Genomic DNA, 23,375 nt, shown 5'->3' on the forward strand with positions numbered 1-23,375 from the left:
CTGCCCCATGAATCATTGGCTTTGCCTATGGATTGAGTGTGGTGGGTTACACTGAGAAATCAGTGAGTATGTCTTCTAAGTTGGTTCAGCCTCTACTCAGCTTTGCTGAGGTGAAGGCTAGAATTAAGGTGGGAAAAGCAGAACAAATGGACAGGGTTTCCATCAGGTCTGCTTTTTCCTATTAGAATGACTACATGACATGACTCCTGGCTGGGGATGTGGCACAGTAGAGTCATGTGTTGTATCCTGCTCACAGGTCTATGACTGTGTTTGGGTGGAAGGATTAGGGGAAATAGTTTCTGTAACTGGTGTTACAGTACTATTAGACCAATCTTTAGTATTGACAGTTTTGAGCTCATCTATCTGGTGGTACAGATTAGTATGACTCATATTCTGTTTGTCTGCGCACTAGTCATTGGTTATGCCTTTTAGACTGCGTAGGGTGGATTAGACTGAGGACCCAGTACATTATGACGCAGTCTGTTTTCACAGTGTGTTACTGTTGCAGCCATTGTTGGGCCCAACCTTTCTTTAAGTGGGAAGTGTTAGGCTCGGCAGGGAGTACATTTTGGACCGTTTCGCTCCGACATAAACCACTAGGAGCAGAGCTCCCCTATGGGACGGAGCTCCACAATATAGAACGATAGTTACCGGAGTTGTAACTCCAGTTCTATGAGTGGAGCGGAGCCCCATAGGACTTAAGGCTCTGCCGACCCCCAGTCTCGCTGAAGTTAATTTTTTGGAAGGCTGATTGAGGGGAAGCGTCCCCTTATATAGGGACACCTGTACTCCTATTGGCTGCAGGTGTGTGCATAATTTTCTCTCATGCTATTTGCTGCCTAGGCAGCGGGGGCTCTGCTCCACCCATAGAACTGGAGTTACAACTCCTGTAACTGGGGAGGCTGGTAACCAAAAGGTTGCTAGATCGAATCCCCGAGCTGACAAGGTAAAAATCAGACATTCTGCCTCTGAACAAGGCAGTTAACCCACTGTTCCTAGGCCGTCATTGAAAATGAGAATTTGTTCTTAACTGACTTGCCTAGTTAAATAAAGGTTAAAATAAAATGTTTTAAAAACTATCGTTCTTCAACACACATTAGATTATAAAACCAGGTGCCTAGGACTTGTTAAAGTAATATGAAGAGCCTCTGTTGTTCTATCCCTATTCTGAATGACATTGGATGCAGCATATTACTGCAGGTCCTATTAGTGGTCTATTAGAGTACAGTGCATTTGGAAAGTATTCAGACCCCTTCTCTTATTCTAAAATTGATTAAATAAATAAAAATGATCAGCAACCTACACACATTACCCCATAATGACAAAGCAAAAACAGGTTTTTGGAAATGTTTGCTAATTTATAAAAAATAAAACTTGTTTATGTAAGTATTCAGAGCCTTTGCTGTGAGACTCTAAAATGAGCTCAGGTGCATTCTGTTTCCATTGATCACCCTTGAGATGTTTCTACAACTTGATTGGAGTCCACCTGTGGTAAATTCAGAGTTCCTCCAGAGTTCCTCTGTGGAGAAGGGAGAACCTTCCAGAAGGATAACCATCTCTGCAGCACTCAACCAATCAGGCCTTTATGGTAGAGTGGCCAGATGGAAGCCACTCCTCAGTAAAAGGCACATGACATCCTGCTTAGAGTTTGTCAAAATGCACTTAAAGGATTCTCCGATCATGAGAAACAAGATTCTCTGGTCTGATGAAACCAAGATTGAACTCTTTGGCTTAAATGCCAAGCATCACGTCTGGAGGAAACCTGGCAGCGTGGTGGCAGCATCATGCTGTGGGGATGTTTTTCACTGGCAGGGACTAGGAGACTAGTCAGGATTGAGGGAAAGATAAATGGAGTACAGAGATCCTTGATGAAAATCTGCTCCAGAGCGCTAAGGGCCTCAGACAGGGGCGAAGGTTCACCTTCCAACAGGACAATGACCCTAAGCACACCCTAAGCACACAAGACAACGCAGGGGTGGCTTCAGGACAAGTCCTTGAGTGGCCCAGCCAGAGCCCGGACTTCAACCACACCGAACATCTCTGGAGAGACCTGAAAATAGCTGTGCAGCGATGCTCCCCATCCAACCTGACTGAGCTTGAGAGGATCTACAGAGAAGAATGGGAGAAACTCTCCAAATTCAGGTGTGTCAAGCTGGTAGCATCATACCCAAGAAGACTCGTGGCTGTAATTGCTGCCAAAGGTGCTTCAACAAAGTACTGAGTAAAGGGTATGAATACTTATGTAAGTGTGATATTTCCAGGGGGGGGGGTTATATTCATTTCTAAAAACCTGTTTTGCTTTGTCATTATGGAGTATTGTGTGTTGATTTGAAGGGAAAAAACGTTCATACATTTTAGAATACGGCTGTAAGGGTTTTTCTTTATTTTTACTATTTTCTACATTGTAGAATAATAGTGAAGACGTCAAAACTATGAAATAACACATATGGAATCATGTAGTAATCAAAGGGTTAAACAAAATATATTTTAGCCACCATTTGCCTCGATGACAGCTTTGCACACTCTTGGCATTCTCACAACCAGCTGCACCTGGAATGCTTTTCCAACAGTCTTGAAGGAGTTCCCACATATGCTGAGTACTAGCTGGCTGCTTTTCCTTAACTCTACGGTCCGACTTATCCCAAACCATCTCAATTTGGTTGAGGTTGGGGGATTGTGAAGGCCAGGTCATTTGATGCAGAACTCCATCACTCTCCGTCTTGGTAAAATAGCCCTTACACAGCCTGGAGGTGTGTTGGGTCATTGACCTGTTGAAAAATAAATGATAGTCCCACTAAGCCCAAACCAGATGGGATGGTGTATCGCTTGCAGAATGCTGTGGTAGCCATGTTGGTTAAGTGTGCCTTGATTTCTAAATAGATCAGACTGTCACCAGCAAAGCCGCCCCCCACACCATAACACCTCCTCCTCCATGCTTTACGGTGTGAAATATATATATGCGGCGATCATCCGTTCACTCACACCGCGTCTCACAAAGACATGGCAGTTGGAACCAAAAATCTCAAAGTTGGACTCATCAGACCAAAGGACAAATTTCCACCGGTCTAATGTCCATTGCTCGTGTTTCTTGGCCAAAGCAAGTGTCTTCTTATTATTGATGTCCTTTTAGTAGTGGTTTCTTTGCAGCAATTCGACCATGAAGGCCTTATTACACAGTCTGAACAGTTGATGTTGAGATGTGTCTGTTACTTGAACTCTGTGAAGCATTTATCTGAGGCTGGTAACTCTGGGTCTTCCATTCCTGTGGCGGTCCTCATGAGAGACAGTTTCATCATAGCGCTTGATGGTTTTTGCGACTACACATAAGAAACTTTCAAAGTTCTTGAAATGTTCCGTATTGATTGACCTTAATTTCTTAGAGTAATGATGGGCTGTAGTTTCTCTTTGCTTATTTGAGCTGTTCTTGTCACAACACAACTGACTCAAACACATTAAGAAGGAAATAAATTCCACAAATTTAGTTTTAAGAAGGCACACCTGTTATGCATTCCAGGTGACAACCTCATGAAGCTGGTTGAAGGAATGACAAGTGTGCAAAGCTGTCATCAAGGAAAAGGGTGGCTAAATATAAAATACATTTTGATTTGTTTAACCTTTCTTGGTTACTACATGATTCCATATGTGTTATTTCATAGTTTTGATGTCTTCACTATTATTCTACAATGTAGATAATAGTAAACATGTAAAAACCCTTGAATGAGTAGGTGTTCTAAAACGTTTGACCGGTAGTGTGTGTGTGTATATGTAGGTAGATATGATTGTATTATCTCCATTACTATGTTACTTGGTGTCAATGGGGGGATTGAGTGGGTACACAGCCCCTCCCAGTGTTTTTAGAAAGTCCACAGTTTTCCGCTAGGAAATGCCACAAGGGGGCGCTATGATCCCTCTACTCTGAAAGTGAGTACTGGCAATTTGGGAAAACTGTAGCTACAATATTGCAACATGATTCAATATTCTGTCCATTAGCAGAACTTTGTCAGCTCGGCCAATAAAACAACACATTGGTTAAAAGCTGTTTTTTATCTTATTGCTACAATTAAAAACACAGACCGACTGTCAATGGCATAATAAACGTGTTTTACTTCACTTTTAATCGATTCTGATTCAATGACAGTTTCTGATTAGGGAAACTCATAATCACCCAGTTTGTCCAGGAAGACAGTGGATAAAGCTGTCCGACTGCTGTAACTAACCTGTGAATCTATGCTATGAATCTGTATGATGTGTTGTTGCAAAATACAGTTATGTACTGTGTGTGGTATGTTTACCTTGGATTATTTTCATCCAGGTTATTTTGATGCAGAGGAAGGGAGTTTGTTCTGAACAGTTTGTTCGAATTGCTGAACATGAATGAATTGTACACCTCCCACTCTTTGACCACTGCGTTTATCTTCAGATCCCCATGCAGTGAACACGCCCTCCTAACCAATGTGTCAGCCCTATCATTGGACGATGCATTTTCCGTTTTCACCCGTGATTGGTTAAATTCACATGAACATTCACTGTCCATGTACGTTGCATGTGAACAGCAGAAGACGTATTTTTCGCAAACTAGCGTGTTATCTTAACCTTTCCCCTTCATTTCGCCGAGTGCGCCCCTCTTTTTAGCATAATGTGCTGTCAGATGCACTGTTCTATTATATTACGATACAGGCACAATAAAACAACACACTGGTTAGAAGCTGTGTTTATCCTATTGCTACAGTTCAAAGCACATACCGACTGTTAGTGGCATAATACACATTTTAATTAACTTTTAATCAACTCTGTTTCAATGACACTTTCTGTGTAGGGAAACGTATCACCAGTGGTGGAAAAAGTACCCAATTGTTGAGTAAAAGTAAATATACCTTCATAAAAAAAATGACTCGAGTGAAAGTCACCCAGTAAAATACTACTTGAGTAAAAGTATTTGGGTTCTATTTAACCAGACAAGTCAGTTAATAACAAATTCTTATTTACAATGACGGCTACCCCGGCCAAACCCTAAACCGGACGACGCTGAGCCAGTTGTGCGCCGCCCTATGGGACTCCCAATCACAGCCGGTTGTGATACAGCCTGGAATCGAACCATTGTCTGTAGTGATGCCTCTAGCACTGAGATGCAGTGCCTTAGACCCCTGCGCCACTCTGGAGTTTTACATGTACTTTTATGTATCAAAAGCAAATTGAATTGCTAAAATATACTTAAGTATCAAAAGTAAAAATCATCATCAAATTCCTTATATTAAACAAACCAGATGGCACTATTGTTACAGCTAGCCAGGGGCACACTCACACCTCATTTACAAACAAGCATTTGTCTTTGGTGAGTCTGCCAGATCAGAGGCAGTAGGGATGAGCAGGCATGTCCTCTTGATAAGTGCAAGAATTTAACAATTTTTCTGTCCAGCTAAGCATTTAAAATGTAACAAGTACTTTTAGGTGTCAGGGAAAATGTAAGGAGTAAAAAGCACATACTTTTACTTCACTACATTCCTAAATCAAATTAAAGGTTGTCAAAAATATAAACAGTAAAGTACAGATACCTGAAAAAACTATTTAAGTAGTACTTTAAAGTATTTTTTACTTAAGTACTTTACACTACCGCGTATCACCCCGTTTGGCCAGGTAGCTGACCGACTGCTGTTAACTAACGTGAACATATGCCATGAATTAGCATGATGTGTTGTGTTGTTTATCGTTAGATCCCATGCAGTGAACACGCCCACCTGACCAATGTGTCGGCCTTACCATTGGATGATGCATTTCCTCTTTTCACCTGTGATTGGTTAAATTCACATCAACATTCTCTGTCCATGTGCGTTGCATGCGAACAGCGGAAGACCCGTTTCTTATCCCTCCCCTACTTTAGTTTAGTGCGCCCCTCTTTTTGGGGCACTGTTCTATGATATTACGGTACAAGCACAGTTGTGTTGTTAAATTGTAGCATGCAGTAGCCATATTGTTAAAACGTGAACAATGCATTTTGAAGCATTTTAAAATCAAACGGGCTATGTATATTTTCTCCTAACTCTGACAGTATTTGGAGCATTAATAGTATTCCTATATAACATGGCATGTTATTATGTTAATGTTGCATTTAAGCCTAGGCCTGTAGACTAAAACAGGGAAGTCATTGACACTGGCATCCCTTTTCAAGTAAGCCCCATACAATAAAGTCAGACCTCACACACACACAGATGCTCTGAGTTAATGGTAGGTCATCTTCATAGAAACGTAAATAAACAGAAAATAGCCTAAATTACAACGTTTTGCTCAACTATTGAATGATAATAAAAGTAGCCTACACCATTTAATGCGCTCAGCGTAGTGACATTACGGTAATGATATACGTTTTATGTTCCTCAGCCAAAATGATATCATTCCCTCGCAGCTCTGTTGCTCAAACTAGCTGTCATTAAGTAGAATATCGCTTCTGTCGGGATGACTTCCAACGAATACCATATAATGGCAACATCACCCCGTGAGCTTACTCAGAACCCGCTGAAGAAAATATGGATGCCATGGAAAAACGGGCTCTTTGTACACATTTTACAAAGAAGGGGTAAGTTGCCTTGGAGAAACACCGGCTTGTGCCAACAGCACATGGGCGCAGCGGAAGGGTATGCTCGATTTGGCCAAATACTTTATATTTTAAACAAATGTAGATATGTTGTACTTCATCGAAGTTCGAGATACCCAGGTGTTCTACACAGTGGCGTTGCGCAGCATGACAAGGTCAGGCTTTTCTTCAAGGGACTAGCCAAATATTGAATCCACTATTTCCATTTCAAAATGTTTATTCATGCCAATATTGCAATTACGCATAGGCTATGACTATATGAATTGCTAGAGAAATGGCCTATGATACCGAAAGGGTATGGAAGCGCTCAGAATTGAATTAGACCAGGCAGATGACACGCACATGACAACGCGCCTGTTGGCCCGTGATCGCACAACCGATCAACCCAACCATGCCGATGTAGAGTAAAACAAGGTTATTTTATTGTTTAACTAATCATGTTTAAATGGAAACTGAATGCTAAAACCAACATATCTAGTGGAAATTGCATATGTGGCATCGGTATTAGTCAAACACGTATTCCAATTGCAAAATTGACTAAATCGTGTAAGTAGGATAACTTTGGTCATAAAGTCAGTCTATTCCGAGTTTTGTGAGATGTGTGTAACTGAGGTTGTCACAATTTACATGAGGGTTGGTTTGGATTACAATCATGCACTTGCCCATTAAAGTGCCACAAATGTCCAAAACGCGTGTTCTACAATATTGGACCATTGGCTTTCATACTTCTCGATTTTCGAATTATCTGCGTGGCTCAATCAAAACTGTCAACACGTTCAAATGGACGCAGTGCAGTGGTTGGAAATTCTGGCTAGGTGCGCATTAGGGCTGTTAGTCCCGTGGATGGTGGTCTCAGAGCGCTACGAAGCTATGTCACAATGTGATGCCAGACTATAGCTAGCGTCTCTATCTGCGGACTCAGACCAAACATGTACACGTATGCAATGTTCTAGAATATTGGACCATTGGCATTCAATCTTTTAAAATTCTCAGCACAGCTCAGACAATTTCTCAAACTGTCAACATAATCAAATTAAGAGAGTACATGTACTGGAGACATGTTGGTTGGGCAGTGTAGCTAGTGTCACAGGGATGCCGGACTATGGCGTCCTAGCATCTGTGGACTATGATTTACGAGGGCGAATTGTCATGATTGATGGCTGATTACACTCTATCCACTCATAGCAGCAGGACCTGAGACAAACCTGCCCATTACGCAGTGCCTCTGATTTATTTACAGTACCAGTCAAAAGTTTGCACATCTACTCATTCAAGGGTTTTTCTTTATTTGACTATTTTCTACATTGTAGAATAATAGTGAATACATCAAAACTATGAAATAACACATGGAATCATGTAGTAACCAAAAAAGTGTTAAACAAATCAAAATATATTTTAGATTCTTTAAAGTAGCCACCCTTTGCCTTGATGACAGCTTTGCACACTTGGCATTGTCTCAACCAGCTTCACCTGGAATGCGTTTCCAACAGTCTTGAAGGAGTTTCCACATATGCTGCGCACTTGTTAGCTGCTTTTCCTTCAGTCTGCGCTCCAACTCATCCCAAACCATCTCAATTGGGTTGAGGTCGAGTGATTGTGGAGGCCAGGTAATCTAATGCAGCACTCATCACGCTCCTTCTTGGTCAAATACACAGCCTGGAGGTCTGTTGGATCATTGTCCTTTTGAAAAACAAATGATAGTCCCACTAAGCACAAACCAGATGGGATGGTGTATAACTGCAGAGTGCTGTGGTAGCCATGCTGGTTAAGTGTTCCTTGAATTCTAAATAAATCACTGACGGTGTCACCAGCAAAGCACCATCACACCACCTCCTCCATGCTTCACTGTGGGAAACACACATGCGGAGATCATCCATTCAACTATGCGTCTCACAAAGACACAGCGGTTAGAACCAAAAATCTCACATTTGGACTCATCAGACCAAAGGACAGATTTTCACCGGTCTAATGTCCATACTTGTGTTTCTTGGCCCAAGCAAGTCTCTTCTTCTTATTGGTGTCCTTTAGTAGTGGTTTCTTGCAGCAATCCAACCATGAATGCCTGATTTCACACAGTCTCCTCTGAACAGTTGATGTTGAGATGTGTCTGTTACTTGAACACTGTAAAGCATTTATTTGGGCTCCAATCTGAGGCTGGTAACTCTAACCAACTTATTCTCTGCAGCAGAGGTAACTCTGGGTCTTCCTTTCCTGTGGCGGTCCTCATGAGAGCCAGTTTCATCACAGCAGAGGTAACTCTGGGTCTTCCTTTCCGATGGCGGTCCTCATGAGAGCCAGTTTCATCACAGCAGAGGTAACTCTGGGTCTTCCTTTCCGATGGCGGTCCTCATGAGAGCCAGTTTCATCACAGCAGAGGTAACTCTGGGTCTTCCTTTCCGATGGCGGTCCTCATGAGAGCCAGTTTCATCACAGCAGAGGTAACTCTGGGTCTTCCTTTCCGATGGCGGTCCTCATGAGAGCCAGTTTCATCACAGCAGAGGTAACTCTGGGTCTTCCTTTCCGATGGCGGTCCTCATGAGAGCCAGTTTCATCACAGCAGAGGTAACTCTGGGTCTTCCTTTCCTGTGGCGGTCCTCATGAGAGCCAGTTTCATCATAGTGCTTGATGTTTTTTGCGACTGCACTGACATTTTCCGTATTGACTGACCTCGTCTTAACATAACGATGGACTGTCATTTGTCTTTGCTTGTTTGAGAGGTTCTTGCCATAATATGGACTTGGTCTTTTACCAAAATAGGCTGTCTTCTGTATACCACACCTACCTTGTCACAACGCAACTGATTGGCTCAAATGCATTAAGAAGGAAAGAAATTCCACAAATGAACTTTTAACAAGGCTCACCTGTTAATTGAAATGCATTCGAAGTGACTACTTCATTAAGCTATTTGAGAGAATGCCGAGAATGTGCAAAGCTGTCATCAAGGCAAAGGGTGGCTACTTTGAAGAATCTGAAATATATTTAGATTTGTTTAACACTTGTTTTTTTTTTGGTGGTTATACAGCAAACCAGCAAAATACCAGTCTCAACAGTGAAGAGGCAACTATGAGATGCTGGCCTTCTAGACAGAGTTCCTCTGTCCAGTGTCTGTGTTCTTTTGCCCATCTTAATCTTTTATTTTATTGGCCAGTCTGAGATATGGCTTTTTCTTTAACTCTGCCTAGAAGGCCAGCATCCCGGAGTCACCTCTTCACTGTTGACGTTGACTTCACTGTTGACGTTTTTCTTAATGAGCAGCAGAAAGCCCAGGCAAATTCTGTGAGTTCAGCCGCCCTTTAAACATAATTTGAGCAAATATATGCACAGTGAAGGCGACGTTGAACTTATGGAACGGACAGCACAGGAGCGCCTGTTTGTGTATTTGTTTGTTTGGTCCACCTGTCTATGTCCCAGCAGCATTGAGAAGGGACTGGTAAACGATCAATATGAGCCACTGTTATTGTTGCGCGGCAGAATAACAGGCAGCCAACCATCGTCAAAAGTCCAAAACAAACAGTTGGGGAAAACTTACTGATTCACTACAGAACTTCCATATGTCCCTTCACTGTGGATTCGGGTCCCAACAGGGGTTTCCCCAGACGGTTTTATGAAGAACATTTCCTTAGAGGGCATATTTCTTTAATTCATCTTTATTTTACCTGGTAAATTGACTAAGAACATATTCTCTTTTACAGCCATGACCTGGGGTAGAGTTACAGGGGGGAAGAGGGGATGAATGAGCCAATTGGAAGCTGGGATGGTGGCCATGATGGTATGAGGGCCAGATTGGGAATTCAGCCAGGACACCTGGGTTAACACCCCTACTTTTCCTATAAGTGTCATGGGATCTTTAGTGACCACAGGAAGTCCGGAAACCCGTTTAACGTCCCATTCGAAAGACGACACCCTACTTGGGGCAGTGTCCCTGTCACTACCCTGGGGCATTGGGATCTCCTTTGATCAGAGGGAAGAGTGCTCCCTAAAGGCCTTCCAACACCACTTTCAGTAGCATCTGATCTCCCATCCAAGGACTGACCAGGCGTAGCTTCAAAGGCAAGCCAGCAATGGGATTCAGGGTGGTATACTGCTGCATAACTGTGTTGCAGAAGATAGATGTTGTTTGTGTGGAGGGCAGTGTCATTTGTGTGTGGTAGGTAGGCAGCAGATGATTACTCTGCAGTCTTGGTTTGTCTCACCTCCTGTGGAACTCTGTCTACTTTTCGCTGAGTTAACCAAGGGTTCAGTCAGCCACTGCTTGGAATCTGTAATATTTTAGGTTTGACTTGTTCCGTGTCCTCACACTAAAAAAACACTGTTCTCCCTCTGACCTATTCCAGATGCTCCCTTGTGCTGAGCTCGACTCTCTCCCTCAGGTGCAACCGCTGAAGATTTCAGAGGTGGTTGTGCCCACTTTGGCTCGTTGTATATTTGGCACAGTAATTGGAAAAATACTAGAACACAGAACCATGCCAGGCTTGGTGTGATTTCATAGGGCTAGTGGAGGGGATTACAATTGCTTGTTTACCAAGGAGGAGGGATAGCCTGTTAGCAGCCAGAGTTTGTAGTACAGTTGGCTACTTTTCCTCTGTTTAGAAGAGGGCCACAGGATGACTTTGTCAAACCAGGCCCGGTTTACCAAAAGCATCTTAAGGCTAAGTTCATCGTTTCAACATTCGTAGGAGCTCGTAATCTAATGCCTGCCTCAGACCACTCGTAGAAAAGCTAAGTACGTCATTAGATGCTTTTTTTGCCCTCAGCACTAGGAGCAAGCAGTTGGTCAGCGTTTTATGCTGTATCACTGTTTTTGAACTTTTGTTGATGGTTTCAATAAGGCTGTTTTGTAGTTGATCACTGTACGTTGGTTGTTCTAGGCTCATCGGATAGTATGCCTGTGTGCAGTCTGTGGATCCCTCTTAGCGTCAGGTCTATTTACCCTAGTATAATTACATCTGCAAATATGTGTCTCACAGCTTCACCAGCCTTTGCAAAGCCATAGTCTGTTTGACTTGCTCTCCGGTATGGGAGCAATTTATTAATTTATTTTTATTCCTAGATTCCCTCTGTCAACAACACAATTCATGCCTACTTCTCCTCTTTCCATTCTACATTCTCATTGTTCCTCAGTTGGTTCAGATATGCTAGGGGTTTTAATTCTCGTTGTGAATGAATGTATCTGTTTGTGTCTGCTTTACCTTCACTCAAATGATCACCCAAAGCTACTCCATCCAGTCTACGCATTAATTAACGTCTTGAGTTGTTCGATTCGTTTCTGCGTTAATGGGGCAAGGTCCCACTTGATTCAACAATAGACTGTACCTTCCACTGATATTCACAATGTCTGTGTTCATTCAACTTTCTGTCTCTCTCTTCCTATTTTTCTGTATCTCCTCTTTCTCTCTCAGTATGTATGACCAACTGTCCCACCCTCATTGTGACGGTGGGCCTCCCAGCGAGAGGGAAGACCTACATCTCCAAGAAGCTGACCCGCTATCTCAACTGGATTGGTGTGCCAACCAAAGGTACTAGGTCAAGCTTTTTCTCTCGGTCTCACACACACATAGACACATACACACAGGGAATAGGGTTTACCCTATAAACATGTTAATCTTGACTAAAAGTATCTATGTGTTGTTTAGAGTTCAACGTGGGTCAGTACAGGAGGGAGTGTGTGAAGATCTACAAGTCTTTTGAGTTTTTCCGTCCAGACAATGAAGAGGGGCTGAAGATCAGGAGGTGAGGCTGGAGAAGGGCTGATGGATTGAAATGAGTTAGGCCTAACTCAACACTCTATTCCCTTATCCCTCATTACAGGCCAAAGTTACAGGGAATAGGCTCTTTGTTGGGCTCTACTAGGCAGATACTTCTTTCCACCCCCCCCCCCCCCCCCCCTCTTTCAACTGTATCTATTTACATTAATATCCACAAAATACATTTTGACCCAGTTGCTTTATTTTAGCAAAGTTTCAATTCAGTTAATTATCATAGATCTGTACCTACATTGTCTCTTGAAGTAGTTTCTTGCCATCTTTCTGATTCTGTTGTGTTCGTGTCCACCCATAGGCAGTGTGCACTGACGGCGCTGAATGATGTGTGCCAGTACCTGACTGTGGAGGGAGGCCAGGTGGCGGTGAGTAGAGCAGATCAGGCCCACGGTGACTTGTTTGGTTCATGATCACAGTGTGAATGAGGATGTTGCTGAATAGTGGGAAAAGGGTGCACACGCCAATAGTTATTTCTTGCTTGGTAATTACATTTACTGAATGTATTTATGTACATTCGGTACATGTATTCAAATGCCAGGGCTGTCTTGAATGTTAAATTCAATATACAGGTATGTAATTAATCTAGCCTACTATGCAGAGAATAACTTGTGTTTTGGCATGTGCACCCTTGTTCCCACTATTGCTCTTCAGTCTACAAGACTTGTTTGGGTAAGTGCAGCAACTCCTATACATGTTCATGTTTTGCTTGATGCTGCCGGGACTCCTTACCTGAATGCAATGAGGATGTTGTGACTGACTGGAGTTTGATGTTCCTTACCTCAGGTGTTTGATGCCACTAACACCACCAGGGAGAGGAGATGGACCATCACCAGGTTTGCAGAGCAGAATGGCTTTAAGGTATGGAACCACAGGGCCAGGTGTTACTATCTGTAGTTATTGTCTATTCTTTGGCTTCACTACCTTTTCTTATAGTGTACAGTATATTTCACTGTAATGCATTTTATACTGAATCTTCATTTTCAACCTCCCAGGTGTTCTTTGTGGAGTCTGTGTGTGAAGACCCTGATGTCATTGCAGAGAACATAGCGGTGCGTGACATCTCTGCTATCTTTCAGCACTGTTCGTGTGTCACTGGTTGTATAAAAGATCAGACATTATTAAGCATACTTGCTCATAAAATTCAAGACTTCTGCTTTAATAATTGATATTCCTGTGTGACAGGCCTCCTGATGAATAATTTGTACTATCTTTCTGTTGATATGCCCTGGCAAACATTCAGACACGCAAGATGGTTTTCCTCTTTTTCTCTCGACTCATTTCCTCTTACTGTCTGTATTTCCTCTTACTGTCTGTATTTCCTCTTACTGTCTGTATTTCCTCTTACTGTCTGTATTTCCTCTTACTGTCTGTATTTCCTCTTACTGTCTGTATTTCCTCTTACTGTCTGTATTTCCTCTTACTGTCTGTATTTCCTCTTACTGTCTGTATTTCCTCTTACTGTCTGTATTTCCTCTTACTGTCTGTATTTCTTCTTACTGTCTCTATTTCCTCTTACTGTCTGTATTTCCTCTTACTGTCTGTATTTCTTCTTACTGTCTGTATTTCATATCTGTCTGTGCAGCAAGTGAAGCTGGGTAGTCCTGACTACATAGACTGTAATACAGAGGAGGTCATCGAGGACTTCATGAAGAGAATCAAGTGCTACGAGAACTCTTACCAGCCACTGGATGAGGTTCTAGACAGGTGAGCACGCACACACACACACACACACACACTAGTGGTTTCAGAATACGTTTTGACAAGATACTGGACAGGTGAGAATGCAAACACATACTCAGAATACACATGGACAAGGTCAGCAGTCTTAACCTCACACTGCTAATAGATCTGATAGTCACTCCTACTCCATCCCCCACCCCAGGGATCTGTCCTACATTAAGATCATGGACGTGGGCCGGAGATACCTGGTGAACAGGGTGCTGGACCACATCCAGAGCCGCATTGTCTACTACCTAATGAATATCCACATCACACCACGCTCCATCTACCTGTGTCGCCATGGAGAGAGTGACCTCAACGTCAAAGGACGCATCGGAGGAGACTCAGGCCTGTCTGGCAGGGGCAAGGAGGTTTGTTGGTTTGGCCGTCTGTCTTTCCGTAATAAAAATGTATATGCAACAATCTTTCTCTCCCTTTTCTGTTGGTCAGTTTGCAAAGTGTCTGGGGAAGTTTATCCAGGAGCAAAACATTAAGAATCTGAAGGTGTGGACCAGTCAGATGAAGAGAACCATTCAGACAGCCGAGGCCGTGGCTGTCCCCTATGAGCAGTGGAAGGCTCTCAACGAGATCGATGCTGTAAGTCGTGTGTGTGTGTATGCAATTTTGGCCTAAAATATGAATTGAATGTGTCCTTTTAATTTCAATGTGATGTCTCCTAAGCCTGCTGTTAAACAACCTTTTAGTTTTTTGTTGCATGTGTGTTTAGACTTGGTGTTTTGTTTGTATTTATTCTTTCATAGTGTATCTACGATTATGCCAATGGGATTGGTGGTTCCCACTTCCCATGTATCCTAACCCTGCTGTTAAACAGCTTGTTTTACTTTGTTTCCCTCTCCTAGGGTGTGTGTGAAGAGATGACGTATGAGGAGATCCAGGTTCATTTCCCTGTGGAGTTTTCACTGAGAGACCAGGACAAATACCGCTACCGCTACCCTAAAGGAGAGGTGAGTCCATCACAGCACCAACACTGACTGACAAAGTGTGTGTGTTAACAGGCCTCTACTTGTCCCCTCAGTCCTATGAGGACCTGGTGCAGCGGTTGGAGCCAGTCATCATGGAGCTGGAGAGGCAGGAGAACGTCCTGGTCATCTGTCACCAGGCTGTCATGCGCTGCCTGCTCGCTTACTTCCTGGATAAGAGTGCAGGTACCATATATCTCTTAAAATACCCAACACACCCCAGTAGTACGGTTTAATTCCTACTATTCAATAACAAACTATAGGAGAGTGAGTGTTCTGCATGTGCTGTTCATCAGTCATGATCAGAGAAGCATTGGTATATGATTTTAGTAGCTCTAACTCAACTCAATTGAATCCATTTAGGCTTTTACAACATTGTTCTGTTTTTGTTCTTCAGAGGAGCTGCCTTACCTGAAGTGCCCTTTGCACACTGTATTGAAGCTGACCCCTGTGGCGTATGGTGAGTACACTATTATCAATAACTGCATGAAAGTATTAATAAACACAGCATAGTGGTTTCAATGAGATGCTTTTATTCCAGGGATGCAACTTTCACTGGGGACCTGCCCCCCCCTTCCCACACATTCTGAAATAGCATTTTTGTGTATGTCTCCCCCCCACAGTTGTATCATTACACTGTGATACAAAAAGTGGCATTGTGTGCTTTAGTGTTTTATATTTGTATAAAAGTTGCACCCCTGCTTTATTCCATGCATATTTACTCCCATGACATGTATTTATCCATTTGATTCGGAACACCTGGATCCTTTACACTGCACCTATATTTTATGTACCTTAGTAGTGTTGAACTGTGTATTAGACCCAGTGTACTGCTGCTGCTCTCTAGTGGTCTGACGAAGGAACATGTTTTGTTTTGTCTCCCATCCTGTCCATGTAGGATGTAAAGTAGAGTCTGTCTGGTTGAATGTGGAAGCTGTGAACACCCATAGGGACAGGCCAGAGGTAGGTACCCCAGACAGAAGCACTCTTTACTGGGCTTGCACTCTCAAAAGCCTTGATCACACTGCAGGCCTTAATGCTCAAATACGTTTTTTTTGTTTTTCAAATACAATTTGTACTACTGACTGTCCAAACAGCAAGTTACAAGTTACCAAATCGGATTTGTGTGTTTAGACAGCATTAATTTGCTGACAAGGCTACAGAAGTCATAGTAATGACTGGTGTGTAGGCAGATTGGTAGTGGTGCTCGTGCCTCCTATCACTGAGACGTTATGTAGCGTGCTAAGGTGACAACGATGCCTGCCATGGATGTTTGCTTTGAATGTTCAAAATCATAGTGTAACAACACTTTTTTAAAGCCTCAAGATAAGATGATCCAACTTTCAAAACCAGTCCTTTTTGGCTAGCCACAGCACTCAACTAGCTAGCTAGGTAGCTGTTTAACTTTCTAGCACATTCGCTCATTTTTATGTAAACAATTAGAAGTTAGTTTGCTACCACACGCAAGCAACAAGATATATAAACATTTGTTCTTAGTGGACTTGCCTAGTTAAATAAAAAATGAAAAAATAAATATGACTAATAATAAACCACTTGAGGGCATAAATCTGATTTGACCGTTCAGACAGAAGTTGCATGGCCAGAAATCGGATTGTAACCGACGTCAAACCACCTAGGTATCCAATCTTATGTACTTTTTGGCTGTTCAGACTGCAGGAAAAAGTACAGATTTTCGAATCGGATATGCAAATAAGTAGGATTTGAGTCACTTCAAACTGCCAATGTGAACACAGCTAAACAGAGAGAAAAAGGTTCAATTAAACTAATCTTGTGTCCTAGTACTGACTGCTTTCTCTCTCTTTTCATTGTACAGAATGTAGACATTTCACGGATGCCGGAAGAAGCCCTGTTCACAGTCCCCGCCCACCAGTGATGAGTGACGGCGCACAAAGTTTAGATTCAATCAGTTCTTCCTTCACCTGCGATAACTGACAACTGCATAGCAGTTTCATTGCTTTTATTCATTGAATGTCGTAGGTGTAACGGCGTTAGAGCTGTCAAATCAGGAAGCGACTCCCGGCGTGATACCTATTGCGGACATTTCCATTTTATGTGACGAGTCGCATTAGTAATAATCCCATGCAGCCTTGTTACAAGTTCAAACACGGGAATGTGTTGTAATATACACCTCGATTAGGCTGATATATGAATCCTCATTATTTAGGTTAATGATGTTCAATTTGAGTGTCATTATTTCTATATAGCCTAGACTTTCTCGTTATGAACTTCTAACGTGAGTGGGACGGGTGTGGCTTGGTGACAATAACCGCACGAGCAGCCGCTCAGCTCTAAAGCAGTTCCACTTCCAGCACCTTCTAAACACCAGCTATGCAGGTGTTGGCTACCACTGGTTAATGCTTGATCTGATTGAATCCAGGCCCTAGACTCCAAAGTGCCAACGCTCACCATGGCTACTTCATCTACTCAATCAGAAATCAATGCAAATTGCTATTTTAAAAAATCCTTGCAGCGGGATTTGAAGAGTGCATCCGAATCTTTCATTTGACATATTTCAATCTACAGTGGCAATCAGCAGAGGAAACAATAACGAAGAGTGATCCCCGGTTTCGGTAAAAAGCTGAGGGATGGGCTGGAGAAATGTAACTATTCTCAAATTGGGATGACCATTCATGATATCAACATTGAGTTTTAACCATGTTTTGAGGCAAAAAGTGTTTGTTTACATTTACTTTGGTTACAAACATTGGAGTAAAAGCTTAGATTTTGGGTTCTGATGGAGGCATTTATACATTTTATTCTTCAAGAATCATTCATTTATAAGTCCAAAAATGTAATTAGCGACTGCTGATTTCCCCTTTTAAGGTTCTTAAAAAAAAACATCATTTTTTCATCTTGGTTCTTCACCTGATCTGTGTCTTTCCTTCTGTGCAAAATTGCCTGTGTAAAATTGCCTGTGTTTAGACAGGCATCCCAATCCTGATCTTTTTTCCACAAATTGGTATTTTGACCAATCATATCAGATCTTTCTCAGAGCTGATCTGATTGATCATAAACAATTTTGTGAAAAAAAAATATCAGAATTAGGCTGCCTGTCTAAACGTCTAGAGAACTGGAATCCAGTTCAATGGTGATTCACCCCACTATCGGGGTATGTGTGCCTGTGAGTGTGTTTTGTATGTGTGTGAGTGAGTGTATTATGAACAATGTAAGGACAATCTGATGTGAAACCTTTTTTATATACATGACATATGGCTTTTAATCAAATTGTAAAGTGTCTTGACACTGGCTGCGTTTACATAGGCAGCCCAGTTCTGAACTTTGTCCACTAATTGGCCTTTTAACCAATCAGATCAACTCTTTTGTCAATCGTTTGGTAAAGATCAGAATTGGCAGCCTGTGGAAGCTAAATGTAATACTCCTTGTTCTTAGTATTTTAGTTTTTGTCCAACCATTTGTCTGTTAACAAGTGTTTTTTTAAAGCTGTTTTTTAGTTTGTGAATTTCCTATTAAACCAACTCTTGCGTTTACCCGCTGCAGAAGATGTGATATTTGGAATCGGACTCTAGGTGGGGACATAAATTGTAGGTAATATTTTTTTTTTCAATATATATATGTGTGTGTCTGGTATAAAATCAGACATAAAGGTGGTTTTGCACATCTATTTTTTTCAATCAAGGTCCTCGTCATCTAGTTCAAATCTAAACTGATTTACTTTTTTTCATGTTGCATCAGTGATCTGCTATATCTAGAATGTGTTTGGCTCTATTGCTCAATGTATCTTGGCCAGGTCGCAATTGTAAATGAGAACTTGTTCTCAACTTGCCTACCTTGTTAAATAAAGGTAAAATAAAATAAAATAAAAAAAATGTCTAAAATGCTGCTGTAGTTTACCATCTGTAGTATCATGACAAATCAATTGAAATGACTACTAATATCTGTGTAAACACAAGTAACAATCACCATAATAATCAAGTGTCAGTAATGCTGTGAATGTCAATAAATCGCTCACTGGTTGTTTATCGTTTTCAGCAGGTTCACCATGTCTTGTTTGTCCATTTTGACTTGTTTGTCAACGTGCCAAGAATATGATGCATTCAATGTAAATATCTACATCATCCAAATGGAATAAATCTTTTTTTGTTAAATCTCTTGCTGTAGTCTTCTGCTAAAATAAATGTCTCTTTGAAGTGTTTCATGTAGTTATAGTCAGAGCCATATTTATAGAGTCCTTACTCAAGCCTTGGCCTTAACTGTCAGGTGAAAGTCTCACTTTTAAAAGCACATCTTAACTCCTACCCAAATAGTGTTTTTGATTCATCCTATACTTGTATTTGTGGCCAAAGCATAAGTGAGAGAAACACTTCAAAAACCCCACCTCAAACTTGTATCTCATTCAGACGGTTTCAAAAATGCTTGCTATCCCCTCAGAGGATGCTGTCATGTTTTTGGCTTGAGCTGTATCATTTGTATTGTACATAACATTCAAACAGAAAACTGTTTTTTAAACAGGACCAAAGCAGCTGTTTTTATCTCAATATCAAAACAAATTGCGTAACAATTAAGTACCTCACTGTGATTGTTTTCAATTAAAATGGTTAAAATATATATATATATATATATAATTATTATAATTCTTAGCAAAGAGCATGTTCTCAAGCAACACGTACTAGAACGGTCTGGAATTTGTCCGAGTGGAGAGGGGGGAAACCTGAAAATTAGCTGGTGTATGTATGTAAACTGCCGGCTTCAACTGTATTTTAAAGTAGCCACCCTTGGCCTTGACAGCTTTGCATACTCTTGGCATTCTCTCAACCAGCTTCATATGGAAGTCACCTGGAATGCAATTCGTTTTAGTTTTTTTACAATCGCTTAAACATTAAAAGTGGTACTTGAGGCACACTCTGAAACCATAAACTCATGTACCTAATCTTAAAACCAAGTCTGCAAAACTGCAAGTACGTTATCTGCTTTACACTCAGTTTGCAATTTTAAAACACTTTTTACTAAACACAGTTCTCTACATTAGACGTCTTTCAAAACTAACAGATCCTGTGTTTCGTTTGGAAAACACTGCCATTCAAAATGCCACACTCATTTGCCGATTACCTACACCCAGTGCTCACGAGTGAAAACACATAGCTAATTTCTTCACTTAGAAATCAGAGATTGAGCGCTATAAATAGACTTCAGGTTGGCTTTCTTGGTTTGGACAACAATGGAGGCAAATTTTGGAGAGAGTAAGAGGGGGACGAGGACAAAGAGGAGGCCTGTGGTGACAAACGAGGGGGCATGCCAGGGCTGGATACGCCACTCCAGACGCTACTTCCCCCGCTGTTTAGCCAGAGAGAACAGAGCTTGTGATGTTGATGAGGTGCTGTGGCCAGACCCAAATAGGAGACAGGATGCATTGTTATTTCTTTATAGTAACTAGCCTATTTGTTTATCTTCTACTGAATTTGTTTTGTCTGTTACTGTTCATCCCGAAATATGGATGAAAATACGTTTTGAGAAATAAATCAATGTTATTTTTTCCCCCCTTGCATTTATGTTTATAGCGTAAATATATACTGAATATGCATACATACTGTATATATTTGTGCACATGTACGTGTGCTATGATGATCTGCCGTGGACTCCACTGCACATTGAACATGCAAAAGACACAAGATGGTAGTGTTTTTACATTTTTCAAATCTGTGTGTAGTTGGCGTGTATAAGAGCGGATTTTATGGTTTGTGTGTAGAGTTTTGTTGCAAAAACACAATTTTGAGAAGAGTTCAAATTGTTTGGAATTAAGTGTTTGTTTTGCAAGATATGTGACGTTTTGCATGTTGTGTGTGTTTTGGGGTTTTGTGTGTAGAGTCTAGAGAAAAGGAGCCATAGTTTCAGATATCATGTGTAAGCAATTGTCAAAAACTGTAACAGGGGTGCCTTGTTAAAGTTTTTTTAATATATATAATACCATGCTATTGTTTGATGATAGTGCACAGCAACTGGTTTGACACATTCACCTCTGAGGCTAAATAATGTACTTACATTCAGTAATCTTGCTCTGATTTGTCATCCTGAGGGTCCCAGAGATAAAATGTAATGTAGTTTTGTTTGAAAAAAATGTTGGAGCTGAGTTCTACGGTTTGACCCCACTTCTGTCTCTGGCTCCACACCCACCCCGCCCAGCCATCTAGATGTGTCTTTTCTGTGGGGAAGCTATTATTACCATAGCATTTTGTATGTTCTCTATAGTTATGTACTTCTAAATGTATAAATTGACTAATTTGGGCAAACTCCTGGCAGACTTGATGCAAAATGTTGTGTAGTCAGGTAATTCTTCACTGGATCAGTCTGAAACTTTGCACACACCTGCTGCCATCTTGTGGACAAATTCTAAATTACACCTAGGCTCCTATGTTAATGTATGGCCTTTCACTTGCATTTCAAAGATGATGGAACAAACTTTTTTTTTTAAAAAGGTATGTTTTTTTTGTTTTGTATTATCTTTTACCAGATCTAATGTGTTATTCTCCTATATTACATTCTAATTTCCAACAACTTCAAAGTGTTTCCTTTCAAATAGTATCAAGAATATGCATATCCTTGCGTCAGGTCCTGAGTTACAGGCAGTTAGATTTGGGTATGTCATTTTAGACGGGGGAAAAAGGGTCCGACCTGTAAGAGGTTTTAAAAGGTGCGATTTGTAGTTTTTTGTCATCTAACTCAAATAAATTTGAGTGTAGTCTGAAACAGGAGTGTGAAGGTGAACGGAAAGGCACTGGAGCAATGAGCTGCCCTTGCTGTCTCTGCCTGGCCGGTTCCCCTCTCTCCACTGGGATTCTCTGCCTCAAACCCTATTACAGGGGCTGAGTCACTGGCTTACTGGTGCTCTTCCATGCCGTCCCTAGGAGGGGTGCGCCACTTGAGTGGGTTGAGTCTAATGTGATCTTCCTGTCCGGGTTGGCGCCCCCCCTCCCCCATGGTTTGTGCCGTGGGTGAGATCTTCGTGGGCTATACTCGAACTTATCTCAGGTTAGTAAGTTGGTGGTTGAAGATATCCCTCTAGTGGTGTGGGGGCTGTGCTTTGGCAAAATGGGTGGGGTTATATCCTGCCTGTTTGGCCCCGTCCGGGGGTATCATCGGATGGGGCCAGTGTCTCCTGACCCCTCCTGTCTCAGCCTCCAGTATTTATGCTGCAATAGTTTGTGTCAGGGGGCTAGGGTCAGTCTGTTATATCTGGAGTATTTATCCTGTCTTATCTGGTGTCCTGTGTGAATTTAAGTTCTCTCTCTCAACTCTCTAGAGACAGCAGGAATGGTAGAGATACTCTGAATGATTGGCTAAGAAAAGCCAACTGACATTTACTCCTCTTGCACCCTCTACAACCACTGATTATTGTTATTTGACCCTGCTGGTCATCTATGAACATTTGAACATCTTGGCCATGAAATATGTTAATTAGCTAGCTAACATTGTTGTTTTTAGTAGATCAAGCTAACGTTTGTGTCATTAAAAAAACGAATATTGGCAGTCTATCCTATTTCTATGTATGTAGCTAGCTACCTAGATAACTTTACCGAGAATAGATTGTTAGCTTGATTAACAACAAGTGCTACACACTAGGGTTGAATATTTTACTGGTATTTTACAAATGTTTCATCCTGAGAATAAATCACTTTTCTCCCGGCTAACCCGGTATTTCCCTACAAAACCGGAAGTGTCATTCAAAAGCATTATAAAGCATATAAATATTTCTGGATTTGATTGTAGCTTTGATCAGCATGAAAATTATAACCTGGTGCTACCTGAATCTGACGAACCATATTAAATACATTTTATGAACCCTACATTAACATTTAGTGAGCTCAAGCCCAAAAAGGCTCACATGATTGTGCCGTTATCCAATACATGTGATATAGGCTACTGCATATTACGCACGACAGAAAAGCCCATAGATGTAGCAAGCTATATGCTCTCTTCAGTGTAGTGTTATGCTTTATGTAAAGAATCCAGAGACGAATATCACTTTGGTTGACTTTAATGAACACGGACCAACTTGCCCAATCCCCTTTTATATGACGTCATGAATATACTTGCACTATAATAAAATAGTTACAATACAACCCATTGGTTCAATAGATTAGACTAGCTCCAGTTGGCTAATCTTTGAGTGTAAACTGTATTACTGTATCGTACTGGGTATTATATGGACTGGAATTACGCACATCATTCAAACCATAACAAAGCAGAAGAGAACATGCGATTTTGGTGCAGCACATGCAGCTTACACAGTTACAAGTAGGCCTATAGGCTAGCAAATTTGATTACATTTTAAAAATATAATAGGGCTTATTT

General features: G+C 41.4%; 1 protein-coding gene across 3 annotated transcripts in view; it reads left to right on the forward strand.

The window, feature by feature from the left end:
* The window catches only part of LOC110494292 (6-phosphofructo-2-kinase/fructose-2,6-bisphosphatase 4), a 34,536-nt gene extending 15,980 nt beyond the window's left edge, over positions 1-18,556 (forward strand). Inside the window, exons 1-14 of one of the 3 annotated variants that reach the window (XM_021569237.2) lie at positions 6,335-6,571; positions 11,989-12,105; positions 12,223-12,319; positions 12,647-12,713; positions 13,132-13,206; positions 13,341-13,397; positions 13,931-14,052; positions 14,231-14,438; positions 14,518-14,664; positions 14,928-15,032; positions 15,104-15,233; positions 15,445-15,507; positions 15,946-16,010; positions 16,882-18,556. In XM_021569237.2, the coding sequence (XP_021424912.2) occupies positions 6,451-6,571; positions 11,989-12,105; positions 12,223-12,319; positions 12,647-12,713; positions 13,132-13,206; positions 13,341-13,397; positions 13,931-14,052; positions 14,231-14,438; positions 14,518-14,664; positions 14,928-15,032; positions 15,104-15,233; positions 15,445-15,507; positions 15,946-16,010; positions 16,882-16,941 (1,434 nt within the window). In that variant the 5' untranslated portion in view covers positions 6,335-6,450 and the 3' untranslated portion in view covers positions 16,942-18,556. Of the gene's footprint in view, positions 1-6,334; positions 6,572-10,482; positions 10,640-11,988; positions 12,106-12,222; positions 12,320-12,646; positions 12,714-13,131; positions 13,207-13,340; positions 13,398-13,930; positions 14,053-14,230; positions 14,439-14,517; positions 14,665-14,927; positions 15,033-15,103; positions 15,234-15,444; positions 15,508-15,945; positions 16,011-16,881 lie in introns of those variants that run through there. The other 2 variants (XM_036950377.1, XM_021569238.2) reach the window with 2 other exon arrangements.
* Positions 18,557-23,375: the final 4,819 nt, after the last annotated feature.

Source organism: Oncorhynchus mykiss, chromosome 17 (genome assembly GCF_013265735.2).
Source record: "Oncorhynchus mykiss isolate Arlee chromosome 17, USDA_OmykA_1.1, whole genome shotgun sequence".
NCBI classification, from domain to species: domain Eukaryota; kingdom Metazoa; phylum Chordata; class Actinopteri; order Salmoniformes; family Salmonidae; genus Oncorhynchus; species Oncorhynchus mykiss.